General features: G+C 34.1%; 1 protein-coding gene across 1 annotated transcript in view; it reads left to right on the top strand.

Moving 5' to 3' along the window:
* The window catches only part of MUSK (muscle associated receptor tyrosine kinase), a 329,242-nt gene extending 308,167 nt beyond the window's left edge, over positions 1 to 21,075 (top strand). Inside the window, exon 17 of the mRNA XM_053700005.1 lies at positions 13,871 to 21,075. Within this exon, the coding sequence (XP_053555980.1) occupies positions 13,871 to 14,553 (683 nt within the window). The 3' untranslated portion in view covers positions 14,554 to 21,075. The remainder of the gene's footprint in view (positions 1 to 13,870) is intronic.
* The last annotated feature ends 246 nt before the right edge of the window (positions 21,076 to 21,321 follow it).

Below are 21,321 nucleotides of genomic sequence, written 5' to 3'. Positions count from 1 at the left end.
GATAATAGGAATAAATTAGAAAGTTGCTTAAAATTGCATGCTCTATCTGAATCACAAAAGAAAATTTTTGGGTACAGTGTCCCTTTAATAGCTTTGCCATGGTGCTCTTTGCCTCCTCCTGCTGGTCAGGAGTGATATTCCCAATAGTAATTTATGATGATCCGTGGACTCACAGTGTCAAGAAAGAAGCAAATTTATCAGATAAGCACAAATTTCATTTTTACAGTAACTAAAATAATTATTAATAATTATTATGTTTTACACTATTTTATATTAAATATTTGCATAACACACCTTAAGATAACTAATTCTTGCTTTGCGCTATCCCAACACTGTGTTAGAATCCGAAGTGCATTACACATATTTTACATTGCAATGTTTTTCACATAGAAAACAATTTACTTTTTATTTTTAATTATTTATTTCTATATATATGTATATATATTTGATAATGTTAATGTAATATATATATATATATATATATATATATATATATATATATATAACAAAAATACAATTTTCCTGTATGTGAAGAACATGTTAAATATCCACAGTAAATACACAGTAAAGCACATTATTAAATTATATAATAGAATTATTATTTAGAAACACACATACACACAGATAGATAGATAGATAGATAGATAGATAGATAGAGAGATAGATAGATAGATACATAGATAGATAGATAGATAGATAGATAGATAGATAGATAGATAGATAGATAGATAGATAGATAGATAGATAGATAGATATGTATACATACATACATATATTATATCCCTTTGCAGTCAAATACATGGCCATATACCGTACCCCTTTGAACCATAATAAAAAAAAATATATATTAATATTTATATGAATAATCTTTTTTAGATAGTGTTTGTGTGAGTGTAACCATTTATTTTAATGTATTTATATTGTTTTGTGGAACTTTTATTTTTACCCTAATCCTTTACACAAGGGGGCTGAATTATCAAGCTCCATTTCCGAATGGAGCTTGATGCCCCTGTTCCCGCGGGAGCCTTCAGGCTCAGCGGATACAGCAGTTATGAAGCAGTGGTCTAAAGACCGCTGCTCCATAACTTGTCCACTGCTCTGAGGCTGCGGACATTAATACGCTCGATCCTATACGATCGGGCTAATTGACACCCCCTTCTGCAAATCTGCATGGGGCGGCATTGCACAAGCAGTTCACAAGAACTATGAAAGGAAGGGAGGAAAAGGGTGACTCTTAGTGCAAATCAGTATGGTATTTCTGAATCACTTCACTCCCCCAGTAATACGGGTACTCACGTTTTCCAAAGCACCCAAATAGTGCAAATGACACCTACTGGACTATTATAGTGGCCCAGTACAGATAACCCTTGGCATCCCAGATACGTGTGTTGCAACTTAACACTGGTGTGTGGCAGCGGTTAGATCAAGCAAGGAGTCTCAAAATCTTGCTTAGTAATAAAAAGTTAAATTTATGTTTAAAAGATACAAAAAATACAAAATTAACTTTGTATGTTTTGTATCTTTTAAACATAAATTTAACTTTTTATTACTAAGCAAGATTTTGAGTCTCCTTGCTTGATCTAACCGCTGCCGCACACCAGTGTTAAGTTGGAACACACATATCTGGGATGCCAATGGTTATGTGCACTGGGCCACTATAATAGTCCAGTAGGTGTCATTTGCATCATTTGGGTGCTTCAGAAAACGTGAGTACCCGTATTACTGGGGGAGTGAATTGATTCAGAAATACCATACTGATTTGCACTAGGAGTCGCCCTTTCCTCCCTTCCTTTTATAGATTTTGGAATCCACCTTTGATTCTAGAAGGAGCAGCCCGCTACAGTGCACAGTTTGCTGGGACACTGCAAGTTCCCAGACCACTCTCTTAGGCATTACCTCTGCCTTCATATATTGTGAGTATATTCATCTACACATGTTTTTTATCCAATTACCATATTGGCTACACTAGGAGGCGCCCTTTCTTTTTCCCTTCTATCTTTCCAGTACACAAGAACTGCTTGTGCAAGGATAATTGCAAACAGCGTATGCTTTAAACTTTTAATACACGCTCAAATTAACGTGCCCATTATATTTCAATATTGCTAACATTAGTGATAATGACTTGTAATCTAGCCCTATGTTCCTTTTATTTTTAATGGGCTTAAAAGTGTATACTTATATATTTTTGTATACATGTTTTTATTTGTGTATATATGTATTTATGTATGTACATACATATTTACACATATAAACATAAATACACATGTATACACAAATATTCTAATATATGCATTTATACACACAAAGACATATACACTGGAGCCCTTTCAAGTCAAACACTTTGCCATATAGAATTTCCCTTTTTAATCCTTTTAAAACCTTTATATCAATATTAAAATTATATTTTCATTAAAAGGTATATACAGTATATGAGTATAATAGTTTATTTTATTACATTTTGGATGCGTTTTGTGAAGAAAAAAAAAAATAACCCTTGAACTTTACTTCAGGTCTCAAGTCACGCTAAATATTCTAGTACAGTTTTGTCTTTTGCTGAATGCAACCTATAACTTTCAACTTGTAATATGAGTGCTATTTTGCACGGACACAATATCTATTGAAAGTATAGGTGATTTCAGCCGTGCTAAACATTCTCTGTTATTTGGGATTTACCATGGATTTGTAATATCAGGTTGTGCGCTAATGTTAGGGAGGTCCAGCGATATGGCTTATTGTGCTCTCCCCTATAATTAGCGCACCACTTGTAATCTGGCCCAATGTGTTTTCTGATAGATTGGGATACTGATGGCAAGTGTTCTCAACATAAAGTGTCTGATGTTTAAAAGAACAAAGTTGCTAGTTTCCATGAGAGCATACTGAGGTAGGCTTAGGAGTGTGAACATGTCATGACATCTTTAAAATTAAGCATTTTCAGAAATAGTAGTATTTAGAAGTGACACTTTATAATTGTATACCCGTCTGTTTGTGAAATGTGTTCATTTGTAAATATACAGGCCTAGAATATAAGTTGAGCTCAAATGAGGGTGCATTATCATTTGCTTGGTCCCAAGAATAGTGCCCTATAATTTTAATGGACAACGCAGGAAGCACTATTAGCGCTCATATTACAAATAGCATTTTCTGCTACTTAAAACAAACATGAAAAATATATGGAAATTCTGGTTATATTTATAGTTATCACATGTAAAATTTAAAGTGGAATTTAAAGGATATAGTTTATGAGAAGCTGCGGGACTGGGAAGGGCTATGTATGTGTGTATGTGTGTGGTATTTTAAATTAAAGGGACACTGAACCCAATTTTTTTCTTTCGATAGAGCATGCAATTTTAAGCAACTTTCTAATTTACTCCTATTATCAATTTGTCTTCATTCTCTTGCTATCTTTATTTGAAAAAGAAGGAATCTAAGCTTTTTTTTTGGTTCAGGAACTCTGGACAGCACTATTTTATTGGTGGATGAATTTTTTCCATCAATCAGCAAGAACAACCCAGGTTGTTCACCAAAAATGGGCGGCATCTAAACTTAGATTCTTGCATTTCAAATATAGATACCAAGAGAATGAAGAAAATGTGATAATATGAGTAAATTAGAAAGTTGCTTAAAATGTTTTGCTCATGAAAGAAAAAAATTGGGTTAAGTGTCCCTTTAAATTTCAAAGCAAAATCATAATATATATGAACTCCATTATTTGGTCTGAGGTTTATCTCACTTTTGGATTAGAGCTCAAGCAATATCTGACATGAGTTCTTTAGCATCCCCTGATAGAAGTCTATTATGTGAGGGATTTAAAGCACCCATGCTATCAAGCATCCAGGTGTTATTATGCCCCAGACTAATGTTATAGCACTAAAATATTACTTTTTACTTGTAATATATGTGTCAAAAAATAAAATTGCTATTGATTTAACTTGAGCATTATTAACCCATGATAGTGCTAATTTTCTTGTGCTCTACTTTTAATCTAGCCGAATATGTTCATTTAAGAATTATTTATGAAAACAAAAATGTGCATAATTCTTTTTTTCCTACTTTTTTCTTATTTTTCTCATGTGTGCCATAACAGTTTGGAAACTACCATTCTATTGTACAAAGGAATTAGTCTCATAAATGACACTTTTTATACACAATTTAAATAATTACGCATTTTTAATAACTAACACAGATATTAAAAGAAAATAAATCAAGGTCGTGGTCATAATTATATTTGCCAAATAGGGATTCTGATTTTGCAATTCGAAATTGCATATGTAAGTCTAGATATTTGTAAGCAATTAACTAATAGAACAAATTGTGAAAGCTTTTTTTTTTTTTTTAAATAGTTTCGGAATGTACTTTATAAAAGTAACCGCAGACATAATTTCAGTGTGATGAGCTCATGTATTTTAATTTCTGTAAGATTGTATTTTATTTATAACAGCCCATTGATCTTCCATAATCTCTGTTTAATATACTCCTATTCAATTATATTACGTCCTGAATGTGTTTCTTTCATCAGAGAGTTGTTACATTTTTTTTGATGTACAGCCACATCTACAAAATTCAAAAGTTTTTTTTTTTAAATACATTTTTATGTATAAAAATAAATAGGTAAATATAATGGACCAAGAAATTGGGAGATACACAGACCTAAATTCAATAAAAAAAAGTTTATTAAACTAAAATCTTGCAAAAAAAAATCTTGACACATCAGTGCAATTCAAAATTTGTTCCCGCACCTTTCAAAAGCTGCGAGTTACATGTTAAGTTTCATTATGAGCAACACAGTAGTATCTATCTTGTAATTGTTTACTTCTCTGTGCTTAGAACCACTGTGAAGAATACCAGGTTCACAAAATCATACAGATTTCAGACCTATATCTCCGACCTTGCCTCCAGATACTTTTCCTCCCATCCCCTTCGCTCTGCTCACAACCTCCTCTTCTCCTTCTCTCTTGTTACCTCTTCACATTCCTGTCTACAGGACTTCTCCAGACTGGCCCCTATTTTGTGGAACTCTCTGCCTCGTTCCACAAGACTCTCCCCTAGTTTCAAAGATTTGAGGGCTTCTTTAAAGGGACACTGAACCCAAATTTTTTCTTTCATGATTCAGATAGAGCATGCAATTTTAAGCAACTTTCTAATTTACTTCTATTATCAATTTTAATTAATTCTCTTGCTATCTTTATTTGAAAAAGAAGGCATCTCAGCTAAGGAGCCAGCAAATGTTTGCTTCAGGACCATGAACAGCACTTGTTTATTGGTGCTGACCAATCAGCAAGGACAACCCAGGTTGTTCACCAAAAATGGGCCGGCATCTAAACTTACATTCTTGCTTTTCAAATAAACATACCAAGAGAATGAAGAAAATTTGATAATATGAGTAAATTAGAAAGTTGCTTAAAAATGCATGCTCTATGTGAATCACGAAAGAAATTTTTTGAGTACAGTGTCCCTTTAAGACTCTACTGTTCAGAGATGCATACAACATGCGCTAACCTCTTCTAACCTCAGTTTCTTACCTCTTTGCTATCCCCTTGAACCCCCTTAGCATGTAAGCTGATGAGCCCATCTATTTGTAGATCATCATTATGAGAGCTAATTACAACAGTGCAACTCTTGACAGGACCCTCTGCCCACGTGTTTCCTTTAAATAGTACCTGCATATCATGTATATGGTTATAGCCCTGCAGAATCTGTTGGCACTCTAGAAATAATAATACAGAACAAACATATTAAAACAATAAAAAAACTCTCTATAAAACAGTCCACTTGAACATAAGCACAAACTTTAAAGATATTTCACAGAGGTAATAGAATGAATGATCGGAGGTGTAGATAAAAAAATCCTGACCACATATCTAAGGGCCACAGAACATCCACAGTCAGTCCCTCTTTCATGCCTCTTTCTATTTAGAGAGATTATTTTTTAATAACAATACAGAAGTGTGAATCTTTGAGGGTCTCCAGCACAAGAGTGTTATCTATTTAGCACAATTAAATAATATGGTTGATAGAAACATTTTAGCTGTGTTTGGGTGTGAGATGGGGACGTTTAAAAACACCACTTTTAAAACAATTTCAATAGTACAGATTAAAAGTTTACTCACAATTTCTATGATAGCCAATCAATATGAAATTATTTATTTGCATCACCACAGCTACTTCAACTCCCTACCACCATAAAGAAGAGGGGTGGAGTTAAAGCATCCAGTTCATATCCAACAGACATGATTGATAAGCCCTTCTATCATGCAGATGTTTGAGCAAGTACAGGGGTAATAGCTGCTTGAGCATTAAGTGATGCAATGATAAATAATCACCACAATGCCGGGTGGAGATGTGTACATTAAAGATGTGCATTCAGACATTGGACAAATGAAAATGTGTCCTAATTTTGCTGATTCATTGAATCGTCCTATATACGAACAGCTGAATGCAATGAATTTTTTTTAATTCATTTGCATCTTTAGGGATAAAAAAAGTGAAGGAAGGGGGTAGGAGTTATACTGTTTAGTTAAATGGACACTGAACCCAATTTTTTTCTTTTATGATTTAGATAGAGCATGCAATTTTAAGCAACTTTCTAATTTACTCCTATTATCAAATTTTCTTCATTCTCTTGGTATCTTTATTTGAAATGCAAGAATGTAAGTTAAGATGCCGGCCCATTTTTGGTGAACAACCTGGTTTGTTCTTGCTGATTGGTGGATAAATGCATTCACCAATAAAAAAATGCTGTCCAGAGTTTCTGAACCAAAAAAGAAGCTTAGATGCCTTCTTTTTCAAATAAAAAAAAAGAAAAATTGATAATAGGAGTAAATTAGAAAGTTGCTTAAAATTGCACGCTCTATCTGAATCACGAAAGAAAAAAATTGGGTTCAGTGTCCCTTTAATAATTTTATTTTTTGTAATGATGTACAGCAGGTCTGACCATTCATGTGTCCACCCCCTGTCCAATATTGCCTCAGTATTACTCATGACTGATACTAGGGACAGCCAGTCAGGCTTTAAATTTTGGATTTTAGTCATACAGGCTTGTCCAATCATGCCTTAATCTAGCATATATAGGTGGGAGACTAGAGAAGGCTGAGACATTTTTGCATCACTTTGACTAGAGCTATTAGATCATGCAGATGTGTAACTTCTGTACTTCTGTGAGCTAGTCATTGACTCAAATTCAATCAGAGAGTTTTATGTTCTGTTAACATTGAAAAATAGGTTAATTTAATTGTTTGAATTCTATAGTATAACATTTTTGTTAATATTAGTTGTCTCTATTTTCTGCTGCCAGCAGATCCTTACACTGCTACTTAAATTTACATGGCTGTAGATGTCTAATTATTATATTGTTACTTGACCAGACTGTCATATCTCAATAGTTATTGTCAGATATATGTTTTCAAAAATAGTTAGGGGCCATATATAGAACTTTTTGTTTTTCTGTTTTTTTTTTGTTTTTTTTATGGTTTTACTTAATTTTTTTAGAATTTTCAATAGTCATTATTCTCATTTAAACCTACTGAATTCAGAATAAACTATTTTATATGTAAAGTCCTAAATTATATAAATATAACTTTTTTTTAATTATTTCTAGTTGTCTGATATATTATGTATATATTTTGTGTTCAGTAAACATATATATTTCCTGCTTTAAATTATGTCACATTATATTGTATTGAATGTAATATTCAGTTTAGGAAAATATCAACATGGATAGATGTTTTAATGGCAAATACAGAATGATTATTCCAATAGGAGCAGTGGGAATATTCCTACCAATTAAGACGGATGTGTTTTGAACTCTGAGTGGACTAGACTCAATGGAGATGGTCCAAAAATTATTAAAATGTTTTTTTTTATAAACTTAGTTGAAAATCACCATAGGATAATGATGAAACTGGAGATATATGTCTCTCTGAAGAGTTGTTTGGCTTCTTGGTGAATCAGGATTAGTTTTCCATTGTTAATTTTAAAATGATCTGCTTCTTGACATTTCTTTTTAACTTGGAGAGACCCGGTGACCCTTACTTGTTAATTCTTCAAGTTTCTATGTAACCATAATCATTTGCATTGAGATGCAGGCAACACATGGACACTACAACAATATAAAGGACAGTTTCATAAGTATAAATATTCAAGATTTCCCACAAATAATTATTTTATACACTTTCTTTAGGCTAAGACATTTAAGAAATCATAACATTAACACTGGATTAAACTACTTCTATCTTTTAAAATTGAAATGTGTGTAAAGCAATTTTGTTCAATCTCTTCAGTCACAATATGGGAGGGGAAAAAAGAATTAGAGATGAGTAGAGTATATGAACGTGAGAAAAATATGAATTAATAATTGAAGGAAGGGGTGTGTGATAAGCTCAAGACAGAGCAGGAAGTAGAGTTTTTACATGGACATTAGATATATTTTTTTATAGATAGAATATATAATTAATTAAGCACTGCACTGCAAAATGGTGTGCATACAAATTAAGGGCCAGATTACAAGTATAGCAGTATTTAATGCTCCCGCTCACTCGCTAACTCCGCTAGACGTAAGCTTTTTGCACACATCAGGTACGGCTTGTATTAAAGGTCCAGAGTAGTCAATGGAGCAAAAAAAGTGGAAAAAACACCCTACTTGCATGCAAACCCAATTGCATATTCTCAATTTCTCTAACCCAACATGAAAATATTAATATTTCACATTCCAATGTTCATCATATTAGAGAATATGTTCTATTTATTAATAAATACATATTTCTACATATATCTGATGGTATTTTGGTACAATATATCTATACCTATATACAGTATATACATGATTATTTTTAGGTATAGATATATACAGATATATTTAGGAATATCTATTTAAAAAGACATACAACACATTCTGCTATGTGCAGAACATTGAAATGTGAAACATTTACATTAAATACAGAGTATAACACTTTATCAAATATGAATATGGCACAAATATGTTTTTACATGCTTTTAGCTACTTGACTGCAAAGGGCTGCAATCCACTTCTATATACTGTATGTGTACATATGTATTTATGTATTTATATATGTGTATATATGTCTGTAAATACATATATACTGTACACATATAATTACATGTGTATATACATTCATATACATGTTTAGACATGTATATGTATATATCTCTATGTTAAAGCCCTTTGCCTGCCTTTTGTTTGTTTGTTTTCTAACACCTCATATCTTTGAGCCCTTTTAACTTTTTTGTGCCATTTTTTTAAAAATCATTTTTATTAGATGGTGATATTATGAATGTAACTGTACTTGTAATGTATGTTTGATGTGTTTTGTGACACTTTTTGTTTCACAAAACAGTTAACCAGAGCTTTGAGGACGTGGTAATCATTCTAGCATTAATCGTGATTGTGCTCAAGCAATCACATTTACTTTCAACTTGTAATACGAGCGGTAAACTTGACACACGCAAACACCAGTGATAAATCCCTTTTCGCTCGTGCATAACTGTTAACTCGCCACTCATAATATGGCCCTAAATGGATTGATTCCAATCCTTTAGAAAAACGTATCCAATAATTTATCTACAAAAATCCCCTTAGTCTTTAATGGTGTTTTTTCTGTTGAAACTCATTAGAAAGATTTTTCTAAATGATTGTAATCGACCCCAAAGTGTTTCATTTAACAATGCCATTCTTTTAGTACATTTTTAAGGGGGACAAAATTAATAAGGAGAATGTAAGAATTTACGAAATTAAGATAGGCTGAAAAGGCTGCAGTTTACACAATTTACTCTCAAAAATATGCATCACACAAGGGATATTATTACCGATATAACCCTATATAAGCAACTGTTAGATGACATTTTCATCAGCAGATGATGTACAAAGGAGAAGGGCCATCCAATGAGACTTGAGGAGCAGAGATTTTAACTAGAACAGCATACGTTTTTTCTTACAGTAAATATAATAAGTTTAAGGAATGTTTTAGCAAATTCAGTAGATGGTTTTTTTTGTTTTTTTTAAAAAAAGGACTAGGTATTTTTTGGCAAAGAAGTATTTACAGAAATTTAACAGTATTGACTGTACAGTAGCTTTTTGATTTATGGAGAAATCTGGTGGCCACTTTAGCTTAAACAAGTAATTTTTCCTCTTTGACGCACATTTGGATATTGCTTCAGTTTATGGGAGAGTTGGCTTCTTTTGCATCCACAGTAGTAACAGGAATGTGTGACTTTTTTAACTTGGTGAACTTTTGTTTTATATTATGCTTGATTAAACATTTAGGCCTAGACCTAAATGTATTATTGTATTATTTACTAACCCTTTTAACTCTAGAAATGACTCAGAACCGTTCTCCTCTCAAGCCCTGGAAGCACATATCTCCATCATATATAAAACCTGGCAAAGATCACTTAAATTTACAAAATTACAGACCAATTTCCCTATTAACACAGACCTTAAAATGTTCACCAAACTCTTGGCTAACCGGCTCAATGCGGTCCTCCAAGAACTAATTCATAAGGATCAAGTTGGCTTTGTCCCTTCAAGGGAAGCAAAGGACAACACTATCAGAGTCAATTAATAGAATATGCCACGTTACACCACATATCTCTCTTAGTTCTGTCAACTGACACGGAACAATGTGTTAGTTAAAATGGGAATGTGACCTAAATTCTTGGCCAGAATTTTCGCAATGTACGCATCCCCAATCGCCCGTGTAAGAGTTAATGGTTCACTGTCAGCCCCTTTTAACATATAAAATGGCACTAGACAGGGATGTCCCTTATCCCCAATATTATTCGCCTGTGTGATTGAAATACTACCACTGAAAATAAGAAACCACCCTGATATTAAAGGATTGAAGCTAGAAAACACACATCATAAGTTAATGCTATATTCAGACAGCATTTTATTCTTCATTACCAACCCCCTTACTACTATACCACATATTTTACAACACTTAGAGGAATTTGGCCAGGTATCTAACTTTCTAATCAACAAAAGTAAATCTGAAATACTAAATATTAACCTACCTCTCAACGAAGAAAAGTTAGTAAAAAACATATGCCCTTTCCAATGTCAAAAAATATCCCTCAAATACCTTGGAATACGATTAACCTCCAACCCAGAGGACCTTTTCAATCTTAACTATAAACCACTCCTCACAGCCATAATCTCAGACCTCTCTTCATGAATGAGCAAAAAAATATCTTGGTTAGGCAGAATCAATCTGGTCAAAATGAGCATCCTCCCTAGACTGCTCTATATATTTCAGACTCTCCCCATCCCAACTCCAAAAACCTACATAGGTTAATTACAGGGGAAACTATTAGAATTTATTTGGAGAAACTCCAGACCCAGGATTATTAAGAAAATGATGCACCTTCCAACAACAATGGATGACCTAGGGGTCCCTGACCTTCTTAAATACAGACAAGCTATCTTCCTCCAACACATAATAGACTGCTTCACTAATGTACAAAACAAAATCTGGGTCCAACTAGAACATGACATAACACAATTAACTCATTTAGGTGCACTATGCTGGTCCCCAAAAGAGAGAGATAAACTACTAAAAGACAGCACAAAAATGATAAATGACTCTGTTTGGGATAAAATAATTTACCTACCCCCACATCTTTTCTAAAATATCTCCACTTACACCCCTGACACACAATTCAGAATTCACTCCATGAATGTCAAACCCCCCAAAAAACCTTAGGCCCGAATAATCGAGCACTACAAGTCTTCCATTTAGGAAATAACCAACAATCAGCCACACTCACCGATTTAGTCACAATGGGCTTCCCAGCATTTAACAATTGGCTTTTTACAGACAATGCATCTCATACGTGTCAACACATCCACAAAATAGGAATATGATCAGATCCTTAACCCCCTACGAATCCCTATGTACTAAAAACACCCCAACTAGACATGCTTTATCCCTAACATATAATAATATATTACAACAAATATTACCGGGAAATACTCCCTACTACATAGATAGGTGGAGTACAGAACTTGGAATAGACATCTCCTATACAGACGCAATACTAATTTACAACAGTGTCAAAAAATCTCCCATTTCATGTAAATATATAGAACTCAACACTAAGATATTACAGAGACTGTACCTGACACCAGCAAGATGTAAGAAAATATATAACCTTAATACAGCAAACTGTTGGAGATGTGGCTCACCAACAGGACACATGGACCACATATTGGTGGCATGCAATGCCCAAAACTTTCAGACATTTGGGACCAGATAGCACGTGAATCAAGCAAAATTTTAGAAATCAATGTACCATTAGATCCATGCCTATGGCTTTTTGGTAAAACCCCTAAGAAATTCAACACACCACAAAAAAAGCTATTCAATATCTTGAGCAACTATTTTTAAATAATGTTAGCAAGAAATTGGAAACCTGATAAAATACCCATTATATCCCAATGGCACCAAGAAATTCATAAGAGGAATATCACTTTATGAAAATTAAAAAATTTGATACATACGCACAGATGCAATCACTTTGGGAATCATATATAACTTTAATATAAATTATATAACCTTCCATTGTTCTCTATCTAAGATATTATCGAACATTTCATTAATGAGGTCATAGCCAAATAGTAGAATTTTTCCTTTTCATGTTATATGTGAATAGATATGACATACTCTTTAAACATACAAGTCAGTAAAAATTGATGCTAGACAAAATGTTATTGTTTTTCATCGCCTTTCAATTATGATCAAAGCACTCTTAATGATTAAAACAATAATGTAAAATGACATAATTTTTATTGTAATTCTCATTTGAAATATGTTCGACTTTGGCTTTCAATAAAAAAAATTTTAAAAGAAAACTTTTAGGCCTAGACTACAAATAAGAGCAACACTTTTAGTGCTATGGCACATTAACATTGTTCAATTGCAATTAATTCTACTTCCATTCTACAAGTCCAAGTACAATTTTTTTTTCGCTCAAGCGATAGTCTAGTGCATGCTAACATCTGCATGTTAGATAGTGCGGGTGTGCTAAATCCCTGATATAATAGACTTCTATGGGGTTACGCAGTAAAATTCAAGTTGGATAACGCTCAACCACTAAGCCATACAACCATCCTCACATACAATGACTATAAAGAAATAAAGGCATTAAATTAAAGGCAAACTCCAGCAGTTAAATATTGGTAAAGTTTCAAACTTACTTGGAATTTTTTACACAAATTGCAACTTTTATATGAAACCGAGTATTTTGCCTGCAACAATTTATATATGTTTAGTGCTAGAGCTTGTTATTGTTGCAATTATTGCCTAAGCAGTATTGTATATAATTGACTATAGCAAAGGCAATAATTACATCACCCATGAGGCTTTTCAGGGAATGTGTCTTTGGATGGCAAAACACTGACAGTTTAAAATGGCTTTAAAAAAAAAATTTCGTATGTATAATATATATAATGTCTTTAAAATTGTCTCCTCATCGGCCAATCCTAGGCAAAACAGGGCTGGTGATAGGTATACACACATGTCATCCATGATTGGCTCAAAGGCACTCCAGACCTGTAGTGCATTGCTGATCTGTAGATGACTTTAACTATGTATTTAACCCTACACTTCTGCACAAGCAATAGTGCAATAATAAAACACTTTATAAAGGCTATAACCAACAAGTTATAGCCTTTCAATATTGCTTCTTTATGTCCCTTTAAATTAATTACGTAGTTTACACTCCAGAGAGTGTTTTATTGATCCTATAATAAAACAATCCAATCAAACAAATATATTTTACAAGATAATAATCAAAACAGTTTTGTTCTCATTGTTGAATTATCATGAAATAACATTACTTATTGTTTTTTTTTTTCTAGGAGTTTGTGCTGTTGGAAAGCCAATGTGTTTACTCTTTGAATATATGGCACATGGAGATCTAAATGAATACCTGCGGCACAGATCACCACGAGCTCTCAGTAGTCTAAGTCACTCTAGTCTTGCTGCAAAAGTAAGACTGTCTGACTTCAATCCATCTCCGCTCTCTTGCACTGATCAGCTCCACATTGCACGTCAGGTGTCAGCTGGTATGGCTTATTTGTCAGAACGCAAATTTGTCCACAGAGACTTAGCCACAAGAAATTGTTTAGTTGGCGAGAGCATGGTGGTTAAAATTGCTGATTTTGGACTTTCTAGAAATATATATTCAGCTGATTATTACAAAGCAAATGAGAATGATGCAATTCCAATTCGCTGGATGCCTCCAGAGTCTATCTTCTATAATCGTTATACATCAGAATCTGATTGCTGGGCTTACGGTGTGGTCCTGTGGGAAATATTCTCTTATGGCATGCAGCCATATTATGGTATGGCTCATGAAGAAGTCATCTACTATGTCCGAGACGGAAATATTTTGTCATGTCCAGAGAACTGCCCTTTGGAGCTATATAATCTGATGCGTCTTTGCTGGAGCAAGATACCCTCGGATAGGCCCAGCTTTGCATGCATTCATCGCATTTTGGAACGCATGTACGAACGGGCGGTTTCTACTGTTCAAGTCTGATGAAGAGTCACCTCAATGTAGAATTTTATCTTTAAATATCCAAATCTGTGCCTTATTATATAAGCTGCCAAAAAGCTTCATGTGCACACATTGTGTTGATGGAGAATTGTGTGAGGAAATACAGCACAAAGGAAGCCACTGAAGCACAATATGAATTTACATCAACATTAAAAAAAAAGAAATACATTGAAATACATAGATAGATATGTATCTGATTTAATAGGTGATACAAAGGGTAACATCTAAAGAAATATAAATGCAGTGTGTTCTCAAGTTTTATTTTCATTACCCTGGTCAAAAAGGATGATCTTCCTGGAGTCATTCTGAAGTAATCAATGACTCAAGTCTAGTCATCAGAAGCCACCCTGAAGTGTGCCCACAGGGTGAAATATTTAAATGAGATGACTAGAGTCATTCACTGGCTGTTCATGCTTGTGCATTAATTAGTAAGGTAATCTGCTAATCATTCTGAAGTAATCACAAATCATTTTTTACTTTAGCTTATTATTTAGCAAGCCTGATGATGTCTGATGATGGGCAAATGGATTCTAAAGTAGTTTGATGATCATCAAATGACTCTAGGATGGTCTCTAAAGTAATCCTGTTTGTCTTGGGTAATCAGGATTTCTATAATAATAACGGGGTTATATTAGCGTCCCTGTGTGTGGAGAAAAAAATGTAAGGAAATATATAAGCCTCTGTCACTGACTAAGTTAAAGAATTATATATATTTTCCCCAATGTAAGCAAACAGTGGAATGCAATAGAATGAATTAAGAATTAGACATATTTGCCATACAGAAGCACAGAGCTCACTCTTTAAGCCATCCATTCCTAAAATTTTGTTGCTAAGAATACTAAAGTGTGTGTGTGTGTATATATATATATACACGTATATATATATATTATATATATATATATATATATATATGTATAGCTCATAAAAATGGCACAGCTTTCATTGTATGGCATTTCTTTACAAATAAAACAAAACGCAACAAGGCTTGCACCCTATCAATATTAAATATCATGGGCGCGATCCGATATACGGCGCAGGTTTCGGCGCAAGCTTGGAAACCTGCGCCGCCCGTAGTTTCAGCTCGCAACTCGAGCTATCCCATATACGGCGCCGTCAGAGGCCAAAGTGCCGTAAGTCTCACAAACCAGCGATGTCCAGAAATCTGCGTAAGTACAAATTTCTGGAGTCGCCAGTGACTTTCGGCACTTTAGAAACTGCCGCCGCATAAAAAACCTGACTAAGTTATTAAATCACCCATACTGTCTAACACGCCTCCTAAACATAGCCTGACACGTCTAACCCTCTATCCGCTATCCCCCCTCACTCTCCTAATAATAATAAATGTATTAACCCCTAAACCGCCGCTCCCGGACCCCGCCGCCACCTACATTATCTCTATTACCCCCTAATGTGAGCCCCTACACCGCTGCTACCTATTTTATCTATATTACCCCCTAATGTGAGCCCCCTACACCGCCGCTACCTATTTTATCTATATTACACCCTAATGTGAGCTCCTACACCGCCGCCATCTATATTACCTACCCCCTAATGTGAGCCCCTTACACCGCCGCCATCTATATTACCTACCCCCTAATGTGAGCCCCTTACACCGCCGCCATCTATATTACCTACCCCCTAATGTGAGCCCCTTACACCGCCGCCATCTATATTACCTACCCCCTAATGTGAGCCCCTTATACCGCCACCATCTATATTACCTACCACCTAATGTGAGCTCCTACCCCGCCGCCAGCTATATTAAAATTATTAACCCCTAATTTAATCCCCCTACACCGCCGCCAGCTATATTAAATTAATTAACCCCTAATTTAACCCCCCTAAAGTAATCACCTCTATTACCAGCCCTTAAAAGGGCCTTTTGCGTGACATTGCCCCAAAGTAACATCTCTATTGCCAGCCCTTAAAAGGGCTTTTTGCGGGGCATGCCCCAAAGAAATCAGCTCTTTTACTAGCCTTTAAAAGGGCTTTTTTGCGGGGCATTGTCACAAAGAAATCAGCTCTTTTGCATCTAATCTAAATCCCCCTACACCGCCGCCACCTATATTAAATAGATTAACCCCTAATCTAATCCCCCTACACTGCCACCACCTATATTAAATAGATTAACCCCTAATCTAATCCCCTACACCGCCGCCAGCTATATTAACTATATTAACCCTAATTATATTAGGGTTAATATAGTTAATAAAGTTATTATATTATATATATTAACTATATTAACCCTAATTATATTAGGGTTAATATAGTTAATATCGTTATTATATTATATATATATTAAGTATAATAACCCTATCTAACTCTAACATCCCTAACTAAATTCTTATTAAAATAAATCTAATTAATATTAATATTATTAATTAAAATATTCCTATTTAAATCTAAATACTTACCTATAAAATAAACCCTAAGATAGCTACAATGTAATTAATAATTACATTGTAGCTATTTTAGGGTTTATATTTATTTTACAGGTAACTTGGTATTTATTTTAACTAGGTACAATAGTTATTAAATAGTTAATAACTATTTAATATCTACCTAGTTAAAATAATTACCAATTTACCTGTAAAATAAATCCTAACCTAAGTTACAAATACACCTACACTATCAATAAATTAAATAAACTACAAATATCTAAACTAAACTACAATTAAATACACTAAACTAAATTACAAAAACAAACACTAAATTACAAAAAATAAAAAAGATTACAAGAATTTTAAGATAATTACACCTATTCTAAGCCCCCTAATAAAATAACAAAGCCCCCCAAAATAAAAAAAATTCCCTACCCTAATCTAAATTACAAAAGTTCACAGCTCTATTACCAGCCCTTAAAAGGGCCTTTTGTGGGGCATGCCCCAAAGAAATCAGCTCTTTTGCCTGTAAAAAAAACAACACCCCACCCATTACAATCCACCACCCACATACCCCTATTCTAACCCACCCAATCCCCCCTTAAAAAAACCTAAGTCTAACCCCCAAGTGCTCCTTACCTGTCCTGAAGACCGGCGGAGAAGGTCCTGTTCCAGGTGGCGACCTCTTCTTCTTCCAGGATCCAGCCGGTGCGGAGCGGAGGAGTTGAAGATCATTGACCGCGGAGCTGAAGACCGTCCATCTGGAACTGAAGACCAGCGATGCTGGAACTGAAGATCGGCGATGGTGGAACCGAAGACCTCTGGAACTGAAGACCAGAGCCGGAACGTGGAGGATCCTCTTCATACGAACGCCGCCGTACACTGAATAGGAATTCAAGGTACGCGATTAAAAATGGCGTCCCTTGAATTCCTATTGGCTGATTTGAGCCTTCAAATTCAAATCAGCCAATTGGATGCGAGCTACTTTAATTCTATTGGCTTATTTGAATAGCCAATAGAATAAGAGCTACTGTAAGTCTATTAGCTGATTAGAATAGCCAATAGAATTACAGTAGCTCTTATTCTATTGGCTTTATTAGGGATTGTGGCGGGGGATCGCGGTTGACAGGTAGATAGACATTGCGCATGCGTTAGGTTTTATTTAGCCGATCGCGGTTGACAGGTAGATAGACATTGCGCATGCGTTAGGTGTTAGGTTTTATTTAGCAGATTGCGGTTGACAGGTAGATAGACATTGCGCATGCGTTAGGTGTTAGGTTTTATTTGGCAGGTAGTTTAGGGAGTTACGGGGCTCCAATAGACAGCATAAGGTTTATTACGGCTGCATTTTGTGGCGAGGTGAAAATGGAGTAAGATTTCTCCATTTTTGCCACGTAAGTCCTTACGCTGTATATTGGATACCAAACTGCGCGGGTTTGGTATACTTGCCTATGGCCCAAAAAACTACGGGCGAAGGCAGAAATATACGAGCGTAACTTCTAGGTTACGCCGTATATAGGATACCAAACCCGCGCAAATGTTGGCGTCGCCGGCTTCTGCGGGCGACGCTGTATATCGGATCGAGGCCCATATGTTTATTCATCACTTAAATACACATAGAAGGTTCAAAACACATAGGTGCAGACAAACACATCTTATGATAAATGAAATATTAATTTGCGTTATTCAAAAACGACGTTACAGCCTGTTGAGCATTCTGAAGTTTAATATGCATAGATGGACTGACAGTGGTTCCTATACAATCTATATGAGTTATATAGGGAGGGCATAGTGATTTAAATGTATCCTTATACTTTAATCTCTACTCAAAAATAATAATTATATGTAGATAGAACATGGAATACCCAACTTCAGCCTTTCAAAGGCTACATAATAGACAATATTAACAATCTTATGAATCATTTTATGCTTTAACTATATAAAAAATCCTTTTACCAAATATTCTCTACTGCAGGCATAAGCACTTGAATCTCTCATTAACACTCTTCAGATTTATTTTACATTCAAATTAGCAATGGTCAATGTGTTGGCATATTCATTAAAATAATGAATGCTGGCTGGCCAAATATTTTATATTAAAGGGACAGTCTAGTCAAAATTAAACGTTCATGATTTAGATAGGGCATGCAATTTTAAACAACTTTCCAATTTACTTTTATCGTCCCATTTTATTTCTCTTGATATTATTTGTTGAAATCTAAATCCTTAGAGGCCACCTCTTATCTCAGTGCATTTTGACAGTTTTTTACAGCTAGACAGCACTAGTCTCATGTGTGCCATATAGATAACATTGTGCTCATTCCCGTGTAGTTATTTGTGAGCCAGCGCTGATTGGCTAAAATACAAGTCTGTCAAAAGAACTGAAATAAGGAGGTAGTCTGCAGAGGCTTAGATACAAGGTAATCACAAAGGTAAATTAATATAACAGAGTTGGTTATGCAAAACTGGGGAATGGGTAATAAAGGGATTATCTATCTTTTTAAACAATAAACATTTTGGAGTAGACAGTCCCTTTAAAGTTTTTTTGCACACTAATATAACATTTCTGTAAAATATTTGATTAAGGAAAAAGAACAAAAACATTTTATATGTTGACATTTACATTTTGAATGTGTGTTTTCTTCAACTGATTCATTTTTAAACATTTATTAAAATATTACATTTGATACACCAAAATTTGACACTTTGTTTTAAAGGAAAATTACATTTGTTCTATGGAAATTTTTACATTTTGAATGAATGTCAAGGAGAACATTTGCTCTTGTGTTTGAATTGCACCAATTAAATGATTGTCCATAAAATGTATAGCAGCATTAAAGTTTTTACTTCTGTTTGTTAAAACAGAAGCCAAATAACATATAGGGCCTAGTAATAAAAAAAACTCACCGGCATAGACAAAAATCACTCTTTTGATGCTTTTTTGAGCATTATATCGTAGTATATGTGTTTGTCCTTCATATCCAGAACCCTGCATAGAAAGATAAACAGATATGACTATTTAAAATTCTTTAAAAGGCCCCGCAGTACTGACGATTAGACATGTGTAGACCAAATAAATTTTGCTTCGGACATAATTTTCGTTTCAGATATTCAACTAAATTCATTTCCCCAAATATTTATTTCCTGCACTATTCATTTATTATTTCCTTTAAAGCAAAAATCGAATATTCGTTAAACATTTGCATTAATTTTTGTTATATGATTAATGTACATTTTTCGAAGCTACAGGTGAGAAGTTCACCTGTAGCTACAAATACTTACCTTAACACGCTCTAGAGAAGGTAAGTATTTAACCCTTGCATTTTTTTTAAAGGAAACAAATGAGATGATTTCCGTCAAATGTGCATTTATCTGAAAACAAATGCACATCTCTACTGTCGATACTTCTTAGATAATCTTTCCAGAGCAGAGAGCCCATAGTGTGATTAGATTTTGCATCAGACATTCATAAAGTAAAATCAGTCAGGTGCTGAGGTAATTGTCCTATCAATAAGCACCTATTTTTTCTTGCTAATTTTTACAAATGTTAACATATTTTATTAATTAAGGAGTTTAGATATATATATATATATATATACGGTTGTATTGAAATGCATTTAGCAATACATATGCACAAAGTTCTCAAACATTATTCACCAAGTTTTATAAGATTTTGCAGGTTTTTTTTCCACACTCTTGTATGTTTTATACATCACATAATCAGCTATTAAGGTGCAATAAAATGTGTACTTTACATGCAATATTTATTTATATTCCTTGTTGATATCCTCAGATAACTTAGGCCTAGTTTCCATTGATGTGGTAAATTGTGGAAACTGGTGATAAAAACATTAAAGTCTATAGAGAATTTTTATGTTACCATTAGTTTCCGAATGTTCCCACCTCAATGAAAACTAGGCCTAAATTTGCAAGATTCCAATGGCTATTACGTAGGTTGTAACTTGTATAAATATTGATTGAATAAAAGGCTGCTTATGTTTATTGTTATTTTCATGTCGTAGTAGTTTATATGTTGGGATTGAATTACTGAACAACACCATTATATGTGTACTTTTTGTTCTAATTTGTATTTTGTTTTATTAAAAAAAAAGCTTCTATTCCACTTTTTTATGTCTGTGTTTGTCTCCGAAAGAATAATAACATAAACACATAAGTTAATAATTTTGCTTAAAGGGACATAAATTTTTCTTTTGTGATTTAGACAGAGAATACAGCTTTAAAAACACTTTCCAATGCAATTCTATTATCAAATTTGCTTTGTTTTTTTTAGTATTTTTTGTTAGAGAGATACCTAGGTAGGTAGCATAGACATTTCATGAACAGTATATGACAGGAAACACTGCTGCTA

The sequence above is a fragment of the Bombina bombina genome, chromosome 2 (assembly GCF_027579735.1).
Source record: "Bombina bombina isolate aBomBom1 chromosome 2, aBomBom1.pri, whole genome shotgun sequence".
Taxonomy (NCBI): domain Eukaryota; kingdom Metazoa; phylum Chordata; class Amphibia; order Anura; family Bombinatoridae; genus Bombina; species Bombina bombina.
Note: the sequence above shows the minus strand (reverse complement) of the source record. Positions and strands in the feature narration are given on the sequence as shown.